This window comes from Mycteria americana, chromosome 14 (genome assembly GCF_035582795.1).
Source record: "Mycteria americana isolate JAX WOST 10 ecotype Jacksonville Zoo and Gardens chromosome 14, USCA_MyAme_1.0, whole genome shotgun sequence".
In the NCBI taxonomy this organism is placed as follows: Eukaryota; Metazoa; Chordata; class Aves; order Ciconiiformes; family Ciconiidae; genus Mycteria; species Mycteria americana.
In genome coordinates, this window is record NC_134378.1 from 4028522 (window position 1) to 4046596 (window position 18075).

An 18075-nucleotide genomic window follows, 5' to 3' on the forward strand; every position below is an offset into this window, starting at 1 on the left:
CCACCCCAAGCAAAGGCTGGGAGCCGGGCCCAGGCTCGCAGGTCCTCAGGGCCTGTCCCTCACTGCCCACGGTCCCCCTGTGCCTGGCCCCAGTGGGATGGGGCAGTGCTGGTGCCCTGCAGAGCCTGGAGCCACAGGGGCCGGGGCAGCACCAGGAGCCAGCTCCTGGGGGACACAGCCAGGGGTCTGCCCCTCTCTTCTCACCCTAGCCTCCAGCTTCTGGATCTGCTTCTTGCCCCCCTTGAGAGCAATCTGTTCCGCTTCGTCCAGGCGCATCTGCAGGTCCTTGATGGTCTGCTCCATGTTCTTCTTCATCCGCTCCAGGTGCGCGCTCGTGTCCTGCTCCTTCTTCAGCTCCTCTGCCATCATGGCAGCCTGCAAGGTCGAGAGCACAGAGGCATCACCACAAGGCCAAGCAGCCCTGCCAGACCCAGGGGCTCAATGGAGAAGTTCTGAGACCCTCCCCTCTCCTCCCACCCACCAGCCCTACCAGTGCTGGGCACCCTGGCTGAACCACACAGCACAGCCCCCACCACGCTCTTACGTCCGTGATAGCCTTCTTCGCCTTCTCCTCAGCGTTGCGGCACTCCTGCACTGCATCCTCCACCTCACTGCTCAGCTGTGAGATGTCTGTCTCCAGCTTCTTCTTTTGGTTGATCAGGCCCGTGTTCTGTGGACAGAGCAGGTTCAGTACCACAGGGACCGGCCGTTCACCGCGGCGGGTGGCCCCGCTGCCGGACAGGCTCCTGGCTCTCCAGTGCCGGCGGAGACGTGGGACTTAGCAGTCCCTCACCTGGGAGTGGAGCAGGTTGACCCTCTCGGTGGCCTCCAGCAGCTCTTGCTCCGCCAGCTTCCTGCTCCTCTCTGCCTGCTCCAGCGCTGCCCGCAGCTCCTCCACCTCTGCCAGCAGCAGGTTATTGCGGCGCTCCAGAGCGGCCGCCTGCTCCTTCAGGTCGTCGTTGTGACGTTGAGTGTCATCCAACTCGATTTGCAGGTCCTGCCGGGCAGCACGGGGTCAGTGGGGACAGGAGGGAGTGGGGCTGGCAGCAGGGACAGCACCGAATCTGTCCCACCCACAGCCGCCCAACCTTGATCTGGGCCTGGAGCTGGCGGCCCAGTTTCTGGAATTCGGCGGCCTGGCGGTTGGCATGGCTCAGCTGGATCTCCATCTCGTTCAGGTCTCCCTCCATCTTCTTCCTCAGCCGGACGGCCTCATTCTTGGCCCGGGCCTCTGCATCTAGCGTGGCCTGCATGGAGTCCATGGCACGCTGGTGGTTGCGCCTGCAGGAAAGAAGATGCATCATCCCCGTCTTCCTGGGGACGCCCAGTCTGGGGCAGCCCTGTCAGGGCCATGGTGCCAGTTCTGCCCCCACAGCGATGGCCCAGCCTGTCCCCTCAGCACACACCTCAGGTTCTCAAATTCCTCGTCCTTCTCTGCCAGCTTCCTGTCCACATCAGCTTTGATCTGGTTCAGCTCCAGCTGGATGCGCAGAGTCTTGCTTTCCTCATGCTCCAGGGCCCCCTAGAGACAGCAGCAGCCATGGAAAGGTGGCCCCTGGGGGGGATCTCCCCAGCCACCCGCCCCAGCCTGGCCTTGCCCCCAGCCCAGAGCTATGGAGAGCAGGGCAGCTGGAGCCAGCCCAGTGCCCTGCTGTGGTTGCACAGCCCCTATGAGCAGGGTGCCCAGGGGTTGCAGCCCGGCTCAGGACTGTCACCCTACCAGCACGGCTCCAGCAGCACCCAACCAGGGCTGCAGGGTGGGCCAGTGGCTCTTGAGGGCACGGGCTCATGCAAGCATCAGTGGGAAACAAAGACCCACCTCAGCCTCTTCCAGAGCTGCCTGGATATCGCTCTTCTCATTCTCCAGGGCTTTCTTCAGCTTCTCCAGCTCATGGATGGTTTTGCCGCTCAGACTGATCTGATCAGTCAGATCAGCAATTTCCTCTGGTAGGGACGGAAGGGCATTTGGTCAAGAACGAGTCTGTGAGGCCAGCCCTGCACAGGCGTTGGCTGTGCAGGGAGAGGCGTTAAGAACCCATGGAGACCTGCTTGTCCAAGAGCAACACCCCCAAGCCAGTGTCATGCCACAGCCATGGCACTCTCAGCAGCAAAACATGCGCCATTTGGAAACAAGAGCCAAGTGACACACGCTGCCTTGTCTGCCCAGAGTGCCCCCAGCAAGAGGGCAGGACACACGCTGGCTTCCTGGCTGGGCTGCTGCATCCCTCCAAGGGATAGGCCAGGCTTGGCTGAGCAGCAAGGTCTGCTCCCCGCCCACAAGGGACCCCCGTCTCACCACATGGCTGAGGATAGGGGAGCCAGAGGCTGCCCGTGAGAGCAGGAGTCTGGGCAGAGAGTCCAAGGGGAGAGCTTGAGCCCAGTCCTACCCTGCAGGTTCTTGTTCTCCCTCTTGAGGGTCTCCAGGTTGTCCAGGGACTCCTCATAGGCATTCTTGAGCTTGAAGAGCTCCGTGCTCAGGCTGCGCGACTCCTTCTGTGACGCCTCCAGCTCTGCCTGGGTCTCCTCGTACTTCTGCTTCCACTCGGCCAGGATCCTGTCAAAGTTGCGCTGCTTCTTGTCCAGGGCAGCGCAGGCCGAGTTGGCGCGCTCCAGGTCCACCGAGAGGTCCTCGATCTCGGTCTGCAGCCGATGCTTGGTCTTTTCCAGTGAGGAGCATTTGGCGTGGGCAGCCTCCACTGCCTCCTCCGCCTCCTGCAGCCGGATGGCCAGCTTCTTCCTGCCAATGGCAGCAAGGGGTGAGTGCTCCCAGCCCAAGTGTCATCCCACCCCACTGCTCTGAGGAGGGGAGGCCACAGTCTGCCCAAACAGCCTCAAGTCTGGGCAGGGGGGTGCAGTCGCACCCTGGGATCTGGGAAAGCCCCATCATTGAACGGAAACTTGTCACCTGCAAGGAACCGACTTCTGCCACGAGACTTACTTGGCTTCCTCCAGCTCCTCCGTCCTCTGGATGGCATCCGTCTCATACTTGGTTCTCCACTGGGCCACTTCTGCATTGGCCTTAGACAAGTTCCTCTGGAGTTCACTCTTGGCCTCCACCTCCTCCTCGTACTGCTCCCGCAGCAGGTCACAGTCGTGCCGGGAGGCTTGCAGGGCATGGGCCAGGGCGTTCTTGCTCTGAGGAAGGGAGAGCTTATGAGAGGAGCAGCTGGCCCCAGGCTCCAGGACACCGGCCATGGCACCGGGACTGGGGGCAGCAGGAAAGAGCTGCCCTTGGGGCTCCTGTGTGCAGGGTATGTCCCACCTCCCCAGTCCAAGACTCTGGGCCACTGCCACCGTGGGACACACGTCCTATTCCCTGAGATCTGTGTCACTCAGAGATCAGCCATGCCCTAGAAGCCTCACCTTGGTCTCTTCCTCCAGCTGCCTCTTGAGTTCCTCGATGTTCTGTGTGAATGAGGTCTTGCCACGGCTCAGCTGGTTGATGAAGGACTCCTTCTCCTCCAGCAGCCGACTAAGCTCCCCTGGGTTCAAACAGAGCCAAACCAGCTACTCTGGGGCCGAAGGGCTGCAATCTGCATTAGCTCGCACCTCCCCAGAGCCTGTGGCCTTCAGCTGCGTGGAGTCACTGCCTCCAGCAGTCCCAGCTGTATCCCAGGCAAACTGGGGCCCATGGGCAGAGGTGCAGGCAGCTAGAGGCCAGCTAGGAAACCCCTCCTTCTGATGCCTGAGATGACAGCACATCCCCCAGCAAAACTAGCATCACCACAGAGCTCCTCTTTTTTGCCAAGCTATGCGGCACCTCTGCAAGGCCTGAGTGGAGGCACAACACGGACATCCCACTCCCCTCCACTCCAGATGGAGCTCCTGCTATTTTGGTTTTTGTCCATGGGAGAAGGAGGACAGTCTGCCCGGCTGAACCGTAACTCCCCCACTCAGATGCCCCAGTGCAAGACCAGCCCCAGGGCAGCCGCGTGTCCCCGGCTGCTGCCCCCACCTACCGTTCTCGGTCTGCAGCCTGCCCCGCTGCGTGTTCACGTCGGTCAGTTGTCGCTGCAGCTCGTCCACTTTGGACTTGGCCTCGCTCAGCTGGTCCTCATAGGTGCGGCACAGCTTCTCGGCACTGGCCTGCATGCACCAAGCAAAGCCTGTGTGAGACCCAGCTCTGGCCAGAGAGCACCGTTCTCCCAGAAGGGGCTCAGCAACTGCCTCACCCTGGGACCTCGGTGCCCTGCTCAGCTGATCCCAGCTGCACACAAGGCAGAGAGCAGGAGCCTGCCAGAGCCCTCATGTCTCTGCTAAGCTAACAGTGGCTCTCTGCAGTCAGTCTCCCAGGAAATGTCTTCCCAGATCCTCCAGGCTTGACTAGGACAAGCAAAGCATCCTGCAAGCACTACCATAGTGACATAGGGACAAGCTATACCTAGTGAAAAAGAGGGACTTGGCCATGGCAAAGAGCTACCTAGGACAACATCCCATGAACATGGCTGTGCTGAACACACTGCAACCAGTTGCACTGATGTTCACAGAAGAGACAAACTTGCCCCATACAGAACCAGTGCCCACCTTGTTCTTGGTGAGGTATTCAATGTTGGATGACAGGTCATCCACCTCCATCTTCATCTCACTCTTCTCCTTCTCCAGCTTCTGCTTGACGCGCTGCAGGTTGTCAATCTGCTCGCTCAGCTCCGCCACGCTGTCTGCGTGCTTCTTCCGCAGGGCGGCCGCCGTGGACTCGTGCTGCAGGGTTGCCTCCTCCAGGTCGCGCCGCAGCTTCAGGAATTCTGCTTCCCGCTTCTTGTTCATCTCCAGCTGTGTGGCCGTTGCCCCACCAGCCTCCTCCAGCCGCTCGCTCAGCTCCTCCAGCTCCCGTGACACTTCTGCCCGCTGCTTCTCCACCTTGGCTCTGGCGGCACGCTCAGCCTCCAGCTCCTCCTCCAGCTCCTCAATGCGGGCCTGGCAGAGACAGAGTAAGGCAGATGCTCCAAGCACCAGGTGAGGCTCCAGCATCTTTGCTCTCCACAATGGAGCAAGGTGTCTCCTCTGATGCTAGGGAGCAACAAGCTACCAGCCTGGAGCAAATGCTTGGGCTGTTTTGGGATTCTCAGAGGCAGGCATGCCTGGTGCTCCTTGGTAGCGTGTTTTGCAGAGCTCCTGCTCTCCTCTGCACCCTGCCATCAGGATCCAGCCTGATTGATACTAGCTTCTTTTCAGTGGGAACCTCCATGCAAACAGCCTGAATCTGGGGGCCTGTCTCTTATAGGAAGAAGCCCAACATACTAGATTTGGATCTTCAGAGTTTGGGCACGGGATTTAAGGTTTTAGTCTGGACAGAGAACTACATCCTAGAAGTTGTTCCTCATGCTGGTGCTAGCATTCACCTCAATAGTTCATTCTTTAATTTTCAGTGCACCCCACTTTGGCAGAGGGCTTTGCTTCTGCTAACAATGCCAACTTTTTTCATCACTCTTCAGCCAAGGAGATGCCCCTGTGCTCAGAGAGGGACTGGCCCATGCAGATTCCCCAGCCCATTACATCTGATGGAAATGTAGGACTCCTGGGCTGTAAGAACAGTTCCACCATACCTGGAGCTCCTTGATCTTCTTCTGCAGCTGGGCCTCAGTCACTTGCCCATCTTCAATCCTTGAATTCAGTTGACTCACTTCAAAGTCTTTCCTGTACAGGAAGAAGGCAGAGCCTCTGGTCAGACAAACACTGTCCTGCCCTTGGCTGCCTTGGCAGTCGCTCTGGCTCCTGAAGCCAGAGGAAGATTGTTCCCTGCACTGTAACACCCAGGTCGAGAGGACAAACCAACCCACACAGGAAAAGGACTGGAGGGGTAAGAAGCAGCACATGGACTGCTCTGAGGGAGGGTTGGAGTGGCCAAACTGGCAGACAACCTGGCTCTGAGGTTTTCCCTGTGAGGTCCCTAGGTGTTGTTCTCCAGTCCCCCAACGAGAATGGGACATGAGTGATGAAGTCTCTACTTGTCCTGAGGTCCCAGCTCTGCATTAGGATCCTACCAGGCAAGTCTCCCCTCTCCAACCCCATGTACAGAGGAAGGTCCATAGCGCCCTGATCTATTAGCCTGTGCAGCTGACAAGCTTCTCAGTGTCTCTGCGTAGTGCCCAGGAAAACTAAGCCCTCATTTTGCCTGGACTGATCACACCACCAGTACTCAAAGCCACATCCCAGCAGGCCTTGCAGAGGCCACACATCCACTTGATTTAGAGGCGGGCACTGGCCTGGCAGAGCAAGCACACAGCCCAGGCACATATCACACACTCACTTTTTGAGTTTCTCCTCCAGCTGCTGTTTGTCATTCTCCAGATCCATTACAGACTCTTGTGTCAACTTCAAGTCTCCTTCAAGCTTCCTCTTTGCTCTTTCCAGGTCCATGCGGATTTTCTTTTCTTGTTCAAGAGAGCTTTCCAGCTGGAGAATGAAGGGAGACAGGATAGGGACGGAAAGGACCCTCTGTAGCCCCAACCTTCCCCATGTCCATTGCTGTGGGAACTTCACTCAGCCCCAAGATCCAGAGCTGTTTCCTAGTTGGTCTCCAGTCCCATTCCCTCAGCCCAGGACTGCTCTCCATGGGGTACTCTGGGCCTTCTCTTGGTTCAGGGGCAGTTTGTCAATGGGGTTATTCATCAACTGGCCATATTAAATGGGGATCTGATAACAATGTCACCCTCCAGATCCCACTCAGGGACAGCCTTTGCGTTCTCCTGGAGGTGTGACTGAAACCTCTCTCACTTCACTGTCACTGGCCTATGACTCACATCATCCACTTGCTGCTCCAGTTTGACCTTGGCTTTGGTCAGTGTGTTGACCTTGTCTTCCTCAGCCTGCAGGTCATCCAGGGCCTGCTGATGGGCCTCTTGCAGTGCTTTCTTCTCTTTCGTCAGCTTGGCAATGATCTCATCCAGAGCAGCCATCTCTTCAATCAGGTTTTTAACCTAGATCAGTGAGGTCAAAAATTGAGTGCATCTTCTCAGAGAGAGGGGATGCAAAGCTAATACGGCAGCCTGACCCACGAAAGGCAGGAGTCCATGATCAACAGCAGCTTGGCACCACAGCAGCGGCCAGCCCCTCTCCCCTTGGCCAGGCTGGTTCCACCAGGTGGTTTGTCAATGCCCCAAATCACTTGCCATTGCACAGAACCGTTTGCCCATACCACTCCTGTGCAATGAGGCAGGACACCAGAGGGTTTTGCCCTCTCCCACACCTCTTTGCACTCTGCTCTGCCCCAGCTCCCACACACCAGCAGCCTTGTCTCTGATGTTTCTCTTCATTGCCCCCACAAGCACTGAGGGCCCAGGGCAATGAGGCTATACTCTGCAGGAGGGTCAGTTACCTTGTTCTCCGTAGCATGCTTCTCCTTCTCCACCTTGGCCAGCGTGATCTCTAGGTCATCGATGTCTTTCTTCAGCTCTGCACACTCATCCTCCAGCTTGCGTTTCTTGGCAGTGAGGTCTGAGTTCAACTCCTCCTCATCCTCCAGACGCTCTGTCAGCTCCTTCACCTTGGCCTCCAGCTGGATCTTGGACTTGATCAGCAGGTCGCAGCGTTCCTCTGCATCTGCCAGGTTGTCTTGCTCCTGGGACAGGCACAGGAGAGCCAGTGCTCATCCACTGCCCCAAGAGCATGCCAGCAGGCTCTCAGCCATGCTATCCTGGCCCAGAGCTAAAGCTCTCCTTGTGGAAGGGGCAGAGCAAGCCCGAGGTGCTCAGGCGTACAAAAAAAGACAGCTCCAGTCACCGCCCATTTTCAAGGTCCATGGGACAACCACCAACACTAACCAGGGCCAAAGAGCTAACAGCAGCTAAATCTTTCCAGAGGAAGGAAACACTGGACTGACACTTCCTGGCACAGAAACGGCACAGATTAGCCACAGTTTGGCGAGCAAACATTGCCATCCCTCCCACCCCCTTGTGAGGAGATCACCCTTTCCAGAGCCAGGGGAGCATGAATCCCCACGGCAGCCCTGAGATAGCAAGTTGGTGACGTTGCTTCAGGTTTGCACCGAGTCTAACATTGCATTTCAAACAGATTGTGGCAATGAGGAGGTCTCAGAACTGCAAGAGGCTGAAGGAGGGATCTAGCACGCTCTGCTCCTTCCATGGAAACCCATGGACCCTGCGCTATCTTTACACTTCCAGAGAGAGGGTGAGGCACTCACTGCCTGCAGCTGGAGAGCCAGGTCATTCTTCTCCTGGATCATGGAGACCTGCTTCTCTTCCAGCTCCTTCCTCTTAGCCTCGGACTTCTCCAGAGCTTCCTTCAGCTTCTGGAACTCCTCCTTCAGGGTGGACATTTCCTTCTCAGTCTGAGCAGACTTAAGCAAAGGCTTGATCTTGAAGAACAGCTTCATCCAGGACCAGTTCTTGACAGCATTGAAGGCCCGGATATTCCACTGGATGGTATAGAGGGCTTCCCTGGAGGGATACAAGCACAGCATCATCGTGGGTGTAGATTCCCCACATCCCATCCTCACTGCAGCAGAGACCTGGCTTTTGCAGGCCTGGACACGGCTCCACCAGCTGGACAAATGGCAGTACGTTGAATGAATGGCACATTGTCTGCACACTGTAATGGCCCTAGTGGGATGAGTGGTGTGGCCTGGCTTTCAGGCCCCTTCACTCTGCATCCCTCTGAATCTTCCAGTGGAAACCAAAGGCTCCCCCCACCTAGATACACTGACCCTCCCTCCCAGGCCCATGCCAGACCTCTTACAGGTCTGTCTCCATCCCTTCAGGACAGGGCCATACTCACCCGCTGCCAGCCATAGGCAAGCCCCACAGGTCAAACCCACTGAAATGTGCAGAAGGAACAAGGAGATACACAAAGCTCTGCCTCTTCCCCCCTCCAACGCTACCTCCTGCTGAGCATCTTCTGATACTCAATGCGCATGAGGTGCCCGCGGATTCTGGCCTGCAGCATGGTCAGGATCTTGGCCAGACGCTCATCTCGCATCTCTTCCAGCAAGCCCAGCAAACCAGCCTTGAAAAACACCTGCAGGCAAGAGAGAGAACAGTCAATAGCAGAGAGGACAGAGGGCTCAGGGGTAACATAACCTGTCAGGCAGACCTGGGCTACGTGCGGCCCAAAGCAGGGATACACAGAGCAGTAAGGGCTACACACTGCCGGTTTAGGTGCCTTCCCTGCACAGGCGCACACCCACACAAGGCACAGGCACAGCTGGGCGCCAGATCTCCCTGCCCTGAGCACATCACATTCCCCAGCAGGAACTAGCTGCTGTGTTGGGTGGTATGAGGTCTGGCAGCCGTGACCACCTTCTCAGACCTGTTTCTTTCCAGCCTGCATCTTCCTCTGCCCACCTCAATCCCTTCAAGGGCCACATGCAACCTGCAGAGCGCAGGGCTTCAGCAGGGCTGTGGCCAGGCAGACAGCCAGCTGGGCACGGAAAGCAAACTGGGATTGCAGAGAGACAGGAGGGGCAATGTTTCCCTCCCAAGAACCAGCTGCCTGGTCTCACCTTGGTATGACCAAACTTGTACTGTGAGTGGTCCAGTTCCAGGGAGCTCAGCAGCTTCTCTGTGGCCTTTCTGCTGTCCACAAACTTGTCATCTGGAATGGCTGCTGGATTCAGGATACGGTAGCTGCAGGGACAAAGCAGAGGGAGGACATGCAAGAGAACCCCAGCACAGAGTTGATGGCTCCATCATCATCCCTCTACCCCAGTCATGCCAGTTGTCCCTGGAGGAATGTCTCACTGCAGCACAGGCTGGAGCCATGTATGAAGCAGGAGCTCCATGGTGCAGTATGGGCTCTTCTGCAGAGCAGACACCAGGGAACCCTGCCAGATCTTAGTCCCTGAACACAAGGAAGACTGTGCAGGAGGAGGCCACTGGCCTCGCCATGCCTGGTCAGGCCCAGGCCAAGCCAAGTGGATGGGGCCAGCTGGAGAATAGTAAGGATCCCAAGGGCAGAGAGAAATCTGAGCCAGGATCGGAGGACCTGAGTCTTGCCACTATCCACGTGCACCAGCCCTGCATTCACCAGCCCTGCTGTCTCATCACGTCTGGCACCAAACTATCCACGTCTGGCACCACAGAGCCAGCAGCAGAGCTATCCCAAACTGTACATGCACTGGGTGTATTGTGGTGGTTCAGACCAGGCCTGCACAAGCTGGGGAGCAGGTCAGAGCCAGGACAAGTCTGTCTCCGCTCAGAACATGTGTGGGTTGCTGGGCAAGGAAGAAGAGGGAGTTACCGCTGCTTGAAGTCTGCATAGAGGATCCTGTTGGGGAATCCCTTACGGCAGATGCGGATACCTTCAAGGACACCATTACACCGCAGCTGGTGCAGCACCAGGAAAGCATCCATGGCTCCTATGGGTGAGAACAAAGATGGCTCAGCCCAAGAGGACAGGGGAGATGGAGCTGCAGCATGGGCCTGAACTCTGGAAACAGCCCATGGTTTTGAACATGGGTGTTAACCTGTCCTGTAGGCCTAATCTGAGCACCAATGCTGCAGCCTGGGCCTCGGATGGTGGAAGTCAGCCTGAAAGACTCATCCGTGCCTGCCAAGTGCAAGGCAGCCCAACCATCAATGCTTCCAAAATGGGAGCCTGGCAAAACTCATCCTCCCCAGTAGAGGAGAGTGGCATGGGTCATAGGGGTTTCCACACTGAGATGGGGCCAGGTCACAGTGGCAGCAGAACTGCTGCAAGAAAAGGGTTGGGGGGAAGGTGGGTGCAAGAGTCCCTGCCAGCTCCCATATGTGGATGTCACCCAAGGGAACTGCCAGGGTGCTGTCTCAGTCCGTGCGTACCTGGGGTCTTTGTCTCATTGGGGATGATGCAGCGGACAAAGTGGGGCTGAGTGGAGCGCAGGTTGGTCATCAGCTTGTTGAGATTCTCCTGTAGGGCAGACACAGGGGATGAGGCATGAGGTGACAGCTCTGCTCCCCTGTAACACTTCTCTCCAGCCCCTTCCCCCCACAGGCAGGGAGAGAGCAGACGCTGAGAGCCCCTTACCACTCCTCACGGAAAGGGGGAATTTCCTCCTGCTTGGCTGCTCTCTGCTATCGTGCCAACGGGACATCCCCAGCCCCACAGCAGGATCACTGCTTTCTGCCGGGGTGGGAGCAATGGCAGAGGGGACTGGGCTGGCAGACATGCCAAATGGCACCTGCAGGTTCTGCTAGGCCAGAGAGGAGCCAGATGCTTCCCAAGTATTTGCAGGTAAAGTTTTGCTGCAGGGGAGAGCCAGGAACACAGGACTGAGCATGTTCCTGGTATACAGCTCTGCTGGTGCCCATCAGCCCTGTGCTCAGCACCCTGCAAATCTAGTGTTGGCATCCGCATTGGCTGCAGTCCTCATCTCACCAGGTTTTCCCTGCACCTCCACAGTGCTGCCCACACCCTTCGGCCATGACAGAGGGCCCTGCTGATCCAGCCTGGGCCTCCTTTTCTCTCCAAGGCAGGGCTCAAGCCAAGACATGGCCCTGCCATTTCTTGTGGGAAAGGCATCTGCACCCTCGATCTTTCCAGGCTGCCTTCCCCTGCTCATACAGGCTCAGCCTGTCCAGGATCAGCTTGGGGAAGGGATTGCCTTCCCACAGCTCCACATCATCATGGGGCAACTTCTCACCGCAGACACCCTTCCCCAGGGGCTGTGACTTGTCCAGGAGGAAGAAAGTCACACATCTCCCTGAACGGGGACTCTGACACAAGCGCTGCCCTCTTTGAGCACCCTGTCACCACAAGACTGTCATGGCAGGACACAGCTTTGGGCTCACACACCCCTCCGTGCTGTTTTCCAGTTGCTTAAGCTTTGGGGTGGACAAATAACTCCTGTGGTGAGCATGGGAACGGGGGGGTGTGTTATCCTGAGCTGTAAAAGAGCTCAGGTCACCTCCCTGGACAGGACAGCAGAGAGCTGCCTGCTCAGAGACCTGTAAGATCCTCCTCCATTTTCTTCTGCCCAAAGGCTGTCCTTCCCGCCGACAAGAATGAGGAGAGAAGTAGCACAGACTTAAAGTGATGTTCATGTAATACATTATCTAAACATCACTACAAGTCTTAACTGCCGCTCTCTCAAAGGTGAAGGAGCTGCCGGGCAGCGCAAGCACCACGTGGGCAGAGGCAGCACAAGCCCCAGCTCAAAGGGAGCCATCGCTCTCCCAGCCTGGAGCCTCATGTCCTTGCCTAGCAGCACAGGGACAGGGCTGGGACTCTGCCAGGCACAGGCCCCTTGCCCAGGGATGAGAGGGTGTTAGGAGCTTTTGCCTAGTGGTGGTCCTTCAGGCCCCAGGAGCTCATGTGCAAGATAACCCAGAGTCTTGGCAGGGAAGTGGGACTGATACTGGGACACTCTGAGCATGCTTCCCTCGTGGCCTTGAATGAGGGGCTGGCTCTTACCTTGTGCAGCTGCGACACTGTTTGGAAAGAAGCTGCCTTTTTACGTTTCTCCTTGGTCCCTGGCTTGTGAGATTCCTCTGTTGGGTTGAAATATTGATTAATTATATCAGCAAAATATCTGCTCAGCTTGGAGGACTCAGGAGCACCCCCAAATACCCCTGAAACACCCACAGCCCCTGCTCTCTGTAAAGCAGAGATGGTAGTGCCCTGCTGCAGAGCAAAGCCGCAGACACCGAAAACATCTCCCACAGCACCCAACTCTGGGTGTTGCTCCTCAGCTCTTGGTAACAAGAGACCCCTTCTCACATCCCAAGTCACAGGGCCACCAGGACAACTCTACAGCACCACACAAGCTTAGCCTGGTCCTAACCACCCACCTAAAGCCCCTAGGCCAGCACTACATGTCCATAGTACCCACCTACCCAGGTCAGAGAGGTTTTTAGGGGTCAGTGTGGGTCTTCCCTTTGCCCAGGCTGCTAGGTGCAGGAATGCTGCACCAACAGCTGGGCGTGGGGGTGAGGAGGCTTTGCTGCAAAGGGAGGCAGAGACCAAGGTCAAAAAAGGAGTGAGGTTGTTCCTCACCTGAAGTAGAGCTCACGTAGTTCTCATAGAGGGAGGCCAGGAGCTTGTTTTGGGATTTTTGGAAGACAGACACCACTGTCTCGTTCAGGGGGTCCTTGTTCTTGTCCAGCCACCCAATGATGTTGTATGGCACCTGTCACCAGAGGAGAGAGGCAAAGGTAAGGACAGCCCTGCAAGGGGAGAGGTGTGAATGCTGTGGAAGAGCTGACAAGGGACATACCACACCAGCATAGTGCACCAGCTCAAAGTGGGCCTCATATTTCCGTTTTTTGTCTGGCCGGGGCTTCTGGAAGTTGGGTGACTTCCCAATGTGGTTGTCGTAGAGCTTAGCTTTGAATGACATGTCGGAGGCTTTCGGGAACATGCACTCCTCTTCGAGGATGGACAGGATTCCCAGTGGCTGCAGGGAGAAGGTGGTATAAAGAGGTCTGAGCTCAGTGTTGCCATGTCCCATCCCAGAATGGGGGATTCTCTGTGCCACTGAGCAAGGTGAGGCACGGCTTGACTTGGGAGACCTCGTCCTCATTCAGGCAAATGGTGCAAGACATTGACCATGGGGCAAGATATCACTGGTGTATTCCAGGCTGCATCTGACCTCCAGCCAGTCAGAGTGGGACTGGCCAGGCCTGCAAGGCATGGGGGCTTGCCCAGGTCCATCAGATTGTTGGGAAGGGGAGATCCTCTCCAGTATCCTGACAGGTTTGCTCCTTTCCAAAAAAAAGGTGAGTATCTTCCATGCAATGGTGAAAATCTTTTATACAAGCTGCTCTGAATCAGCAAGGACTCAAGTAAGAGGCACTGAGGAGCAGCAAGTGGGTAGCAAAAAAGGGGCAGAGATCACTGTTCTCTAGAGGAATAGGCTGCACCAGGTTTTGTGGCTCACTGGTGGGTAGGAACAGAATTTCCATGGTTTCGTAAAGTCAAAATTTGTGTCAAAAAGGACTCGATGGGCTGGAGGCTCTGAGCTGTAAGTGTGGGGAAAACAAAGTTGGGCACTTGCCACTGACTGGGAAGGGAATAATTTCATTTCTGGTAGCAGAGCACATCTCACTGTTCCAGTCTTTGCAAACAAGCCGCCTACCAGAAGTACCATTCCTGTGCCCTGACTCATGCTTTACCTTCTCAATCAGGTCAATGCAAGCCTGCAGGTCCAGGCCAAAGTCAATGAAGACCCATTCGATGCCTTCCTTCTTGTATTCTTCTTGCTCCAGGACAAACATGTGGTGGTTGAAGAACTGTTGCAGCTTCTCGTTGGTGAAGTTGATGCACAGCTGCTCAAAGCTGTTGAACTGCAAGAACAAAACAAACCTGTGTCAGAAGGAAGAGCTCCAGACGTGAAGGGATTCACTCTTCTGCTTTGTCTGGCTGTGAAGAGTGATCTCTGCTAGGCTCAGCAGGATTGCTACCAGAGCAGGTAGCCAGGAATCATTGGAGATGTGCCCACAGCAATGTTAGAACAGTCCTTGTGAGCTGCCTGTTTGCTCCAGATAAATTAATTCAGACAAGAGTTCTTTTTCTTACCAAGGCCACAAGTTTCTTGGAGGAGATAGAGCTGTCAAACACTAGGGGACTGAGCTGTCTAGCTACAACATTCCCCCAGTTGCAGGCCCACCCATTGCAGGGGGCCTGCAGAACTCACGTCAAAGATCTCGAAGCCTGCAATGTCCAGTACTCCGATGAAGAACTGTCTGGCCAGCTTGGTGTCCAGGGTCTTGTTGATCCGAGCCACCAGCCACTTGAACATGCGATCATAGGTGGCTTTAGCCAGGGCTCCCACAGCATAGACAACCTGCCAAAGCAAATCATAGAGCAGGTCATGAGCACTTACGCTTCTCCCTGCTTTTGTAGGAGCTAGAGGCTGAAGAAGAGAGCTCCTCTTGGCACACAAAGGACAGACAGACAGATCCAGGGAGATCATGGTTACAGTATATGCTCCAAGATTAGTTTTCACATGCTCACAAGTGTGTTCTTGTGTCTCTGGCCTGGTCTTAACCTCCAAGGTTTTAGGATACAGATTCAGTCTAAAGTGATATTTTCAGAAGCCTGTGTGCATGGCAGGAGCCTACAGCTCACTTTGGCTAAGACACCAGCTCCTAATGTCCTCTTGAATTTTACTTGAGGACTGGCTTGCACTATTCAGGCCAGGTTTGGGTTCCTAACTGTGATGTGGCTGGAATCTGACAAGATACATTTTTTGGTGCATTTGAGTCTCCCACAAGATCAGTTTAGATGAGTTTTCTACTTTTGAGAGCTGAACTCTTCATGGGAGTGTGACTGTCTCCTAAGCAGATCCATAGAAACTGGACCTCTTCTGGCTGGGATCCAACCCACGTTTCAAAGATACTGCATTGAACCTCCAGCCTTGGTTAATATCTAGTTATCTGCCAGCTCTGCCACCAACTTTCCCAGCTGCTAAAAGCCAGTAACTGTGGATACATCTTCTCATGTTGCTCTGGACTCTCCTCCTAAACCCAAGAGAGTGAACTGAAGCACCAGTCAGCCTGTGCAGAGAACATTACGCAATGGGCCTGCCTGCAGAGTCGTCACATACCAGCGTGAGCAGGGAGCCCGTGTCCCGGCACACTCACCTGTTCCACGTTCTGACCTTTGGTCACGTATTCATTGCCCACTTTCACACGAGGATGGAGCAAGCCCTTGATGAGGTCAGCTGAGCTGATTCCCATGAGGTAGGCAGCTTTGTCAGCACCTGTAAAACAGCACAAGGCATAAGAAGCCAGCAAAGAAGCCCCAGGAAGGAAAAAAAAGAAAATAAAAAAATTACCAGCTCTTCTGCTGTTCAATGCTAACTATACTAGTTTTTCCACCTGCTCCAGAGTCTCCTCCAGTGTCTAGGGTGATTTCCCATCTTGGATATTGTACGATGCTTTTAAAGTCTGGACCTCCTGCCTTAGAAGTTACTGCTTGGAGGAGATGGCTATAGCAGACCTGCTGCACCTTATCAGGTGCCCATTAGGTTTTTGAGTCTTCTTGATCTGAGGATCTCTATGCATTTTCCAGTGGAAGCTTGGATTCCTAGGCAGTGAATTTGAACTGCCCAGAAGAGAGATTATTTTCTTGCTTATCTCTCATAGACACCTAATAGCAGATTGTAGCTAGAAAATCACCTCTTCAGGGAAATCACTGCTAGATCAAAATCTTCTTTAATTACCAGGTAGCAGCTGAATCCTGTGTTGATGTTCCTCAGGCAAGGGGAACTCTTCCTTCATAAACGTTAGCATGACAAGGTCTGATCCAGGTAGTCATTTCTGCCGGATCCCTGCCTCAGCTGATGTATAGTTACTGCTTAAACCTTCCAGTTAAGTGATAGGGCTCCCTCTTCTCATCCTTCCACATGCTGGAAAGGATCCTTTGCCACATTCTTTTCCAAGCATCCTTGAAGCTTGCTCCATTATGCCTGGGAGGCAGGCATAATGCAGCAGTCCAAAAGCAATAGAAAATATTTGAGCTCTGACTTTTCTGAATTTTCAGGTTTGCTCTGCAGCCTGACTGTTCTCTTAGGTCTATGATTTGCATTGGATTTTCCTAAGCAACAAACAAGGAAATGTATTAGAGAGTGACTGTATCCTACTCTAACCACTCTTCAGGAGGCTGTGACTTGAGCAGGTCCTTGCAGTCCTGATCATGGCCTGGCTCATATTTTGTGGATGACCTGCTCTAGAAGGCTGTCTAATGAAGTGCAAGAGAAGAGGTGATGAAGGGCAGGAGAAGACTGAACAAGGTGAAGCACAGCCAGGGTGTGACAGCCTGTGATGTTGCTGAGGCAAGTCTGATGCAGATGAGACCACCTAAAGCTTGCAGCAAAGGCTGTCCTAAATACGCCCGTTCAAGGACAAGCCCCTTTGTGCACCTACAGCAGGTCCTAAGACAGTTTGGTTGCTTGGGATCATGGTCACTGGCCTTCACAGACCAGGCCAGGAAAGTTATCACAGTCTGCCCTTGGAGGAATTTGCATGCCCAGCCCAGGCTGGGCAGATCTGGCAGCATGGAGCCAAACTCACTTTCAGTGCCGTCAGCCTCTGCCTGCTCTTCTCGCTGCTTTTGCTTGAACTTCATGTTGCCGAAGTGCATGATAGCGCCCACTATTTTATAGGAGCCGTATTTCTCATCATTGCTGAAGCCCAAGATGTCCATGGCATGCTGAGGAGAGACAAAGCAGTATAGACAGAACAAAATCACCACTCTGACGTGAGGGGTGGTCCTCCCACCATCTCCTAAGGCGCTTTCCCTGTCCTGGGGCTCTGGACAGGGAGCTCTACCCAGTGGGCACCTAGCCAAGGAATCCTGTCCATGGGATTTTGAATGTGAGTCCAGCTCCCACAAGATCTATTTGAAAGCAAAAGGACTAGCACAAGCTAGTCCACTAGCACTAGCACATCCACAAGCAGGAGGTTTTCCGAGCCATGGGATGTACTCATGTACTACAGGCCCTTCCTAATGCAGGGAATTACTCTTCCTTCTCTGCCTGGAGGAGGCTGTTGATGGAGATCAGAGTCACTCTGCTCTTTCTTGTAGGCTCACAGCATGTGTAGAGCAACTGCCAATAAACCAGAGGGAACTCACAGGTAATTTAGAGGGACACAGAAAAGCCAGGGCACGTCCCCATGTCTGCCCAGAAGGAGGTTATGCCCTCTCCCAAGCCCCTGCCTCACGCTGTGCAGTGTGAAGGAAGTACACGTACATCTGTCGCCATGAGTTCCTCGCCGTCATCCAGGTTGTCCACAGTTGTTACACCCTGAGAGCAGAAGTGGTAGTCGTAGGGGTTGAGGGAGAGCAGCAGCATATCTGTTGGGGGAAGACATGCAGAGAGTGAGGCTAGTCTGACAGAGACAAAGCTGGGGCAGAGGGGCAACCCTAGACACAGATGAAGAGGTAAGGCTTCACCGGCCTCAACAAGAGGGCACCAGCCGGTGGGAGGAACAGCCTCTTCAAGCCCAGGCAGGCCCACACGTGGGTCCATCTCTTCTGTGATGTGCCTCCTGCTTGCTATCTTGGGATATGGCTTGGCTGTAGACTGATTTAGAAGTGGCCATCCACGTCCTTGTGACCACCAGATAAGATTACTGCTCTGCACAGCTCTCCAGACCTGCCTAATAAGGTATTGTTCTCAAGCCAGCAATAAGCTCAAGA

General features: G+C 55.0%; 1 protein-coding gene across 1 annotated transcript in view; it reads right to left on the bottom strand.

Moving 5' to 3' along the window:
• The window catches only part of MYH7B (myosin heavy chain 7B), a 32071-nt gene that overhangs the window by 4086 nt on the left and 9910 nt on the right, over positions 1–18075 (bottom strand). Inside the window, exons 11-38 of the mRNA XM_075516940.1 lie at positions 17627–17730; positions 16947–17085; positions 15516–15634; positions 14567–14716; positions 14046–14216; positions 13148–13327; positions 12928–13060; positions 12346–12422; positions 10755–10842; positions 10195–10312; positions 9458–9581; positions 8837–8973; positions 8141–8396; positions 7316–7558; positions 6741–6917; positions 6248–6393; positions 5544–5634; positions 4525–4914; positions 3960–4086; positions 3364–3482; positions 2939–3135; positions 2388–2737; positions 1820–1944; positions 1407–1522; positions 1089–1281; positions 794–997; positions 545–670; positions 205–375 (exon numbers count right to left, since the gene is read on the bottom strand). Of these exons, the coding sequence (XP_075373055.1) occupies positions 205–375; positions 545–670; positions 794–997; positions 1089–1281; positions 1407–1522; positions 1820–1944; positions 2388–2737; positions 2939–3135; positions 3364–3482; positions 3960–4086; positions 4525–4914; positions 5544–5634; positions 6248–6393; positions 6741–6917; positions 7316–7558; positions 8141–8396; positions 8837–8973; positions 9458–9581; positions 10195–10312; positions 10755–10842; positions 12346–12422; positions 12928–13060; positions 13148–13327; positions 14046–14216; positions 14567–14716; positions 15516–15634; positions 16947–17085; positions 17627–17730 (4571 nt within the window). The remainder of the gene's footprint in view (positions 1–204; positions 376–544; positions 671–793; positions 998–1088; positions 1282–1406; positions 1523–1819; positions 1945–2387; positions 2738–2938; positions 3136–3363; positions 3483–3959; positions 4087–4524; positions 4915–5543; positions 5635–6247; positions 6394–6740; positions 6918–7315; positions 7559–8140; positions 8397–8836; positions 8974–9457; positions 9582–10194; positions 10313–10754; positions 10843–12345; positions 12423–12927; positions 13061–13147; positions 13328–14045; positions 14217–14566; positions 14717–15515; positions 15635–16946; positions 17086–17626; positions 17731–18075) is intronic.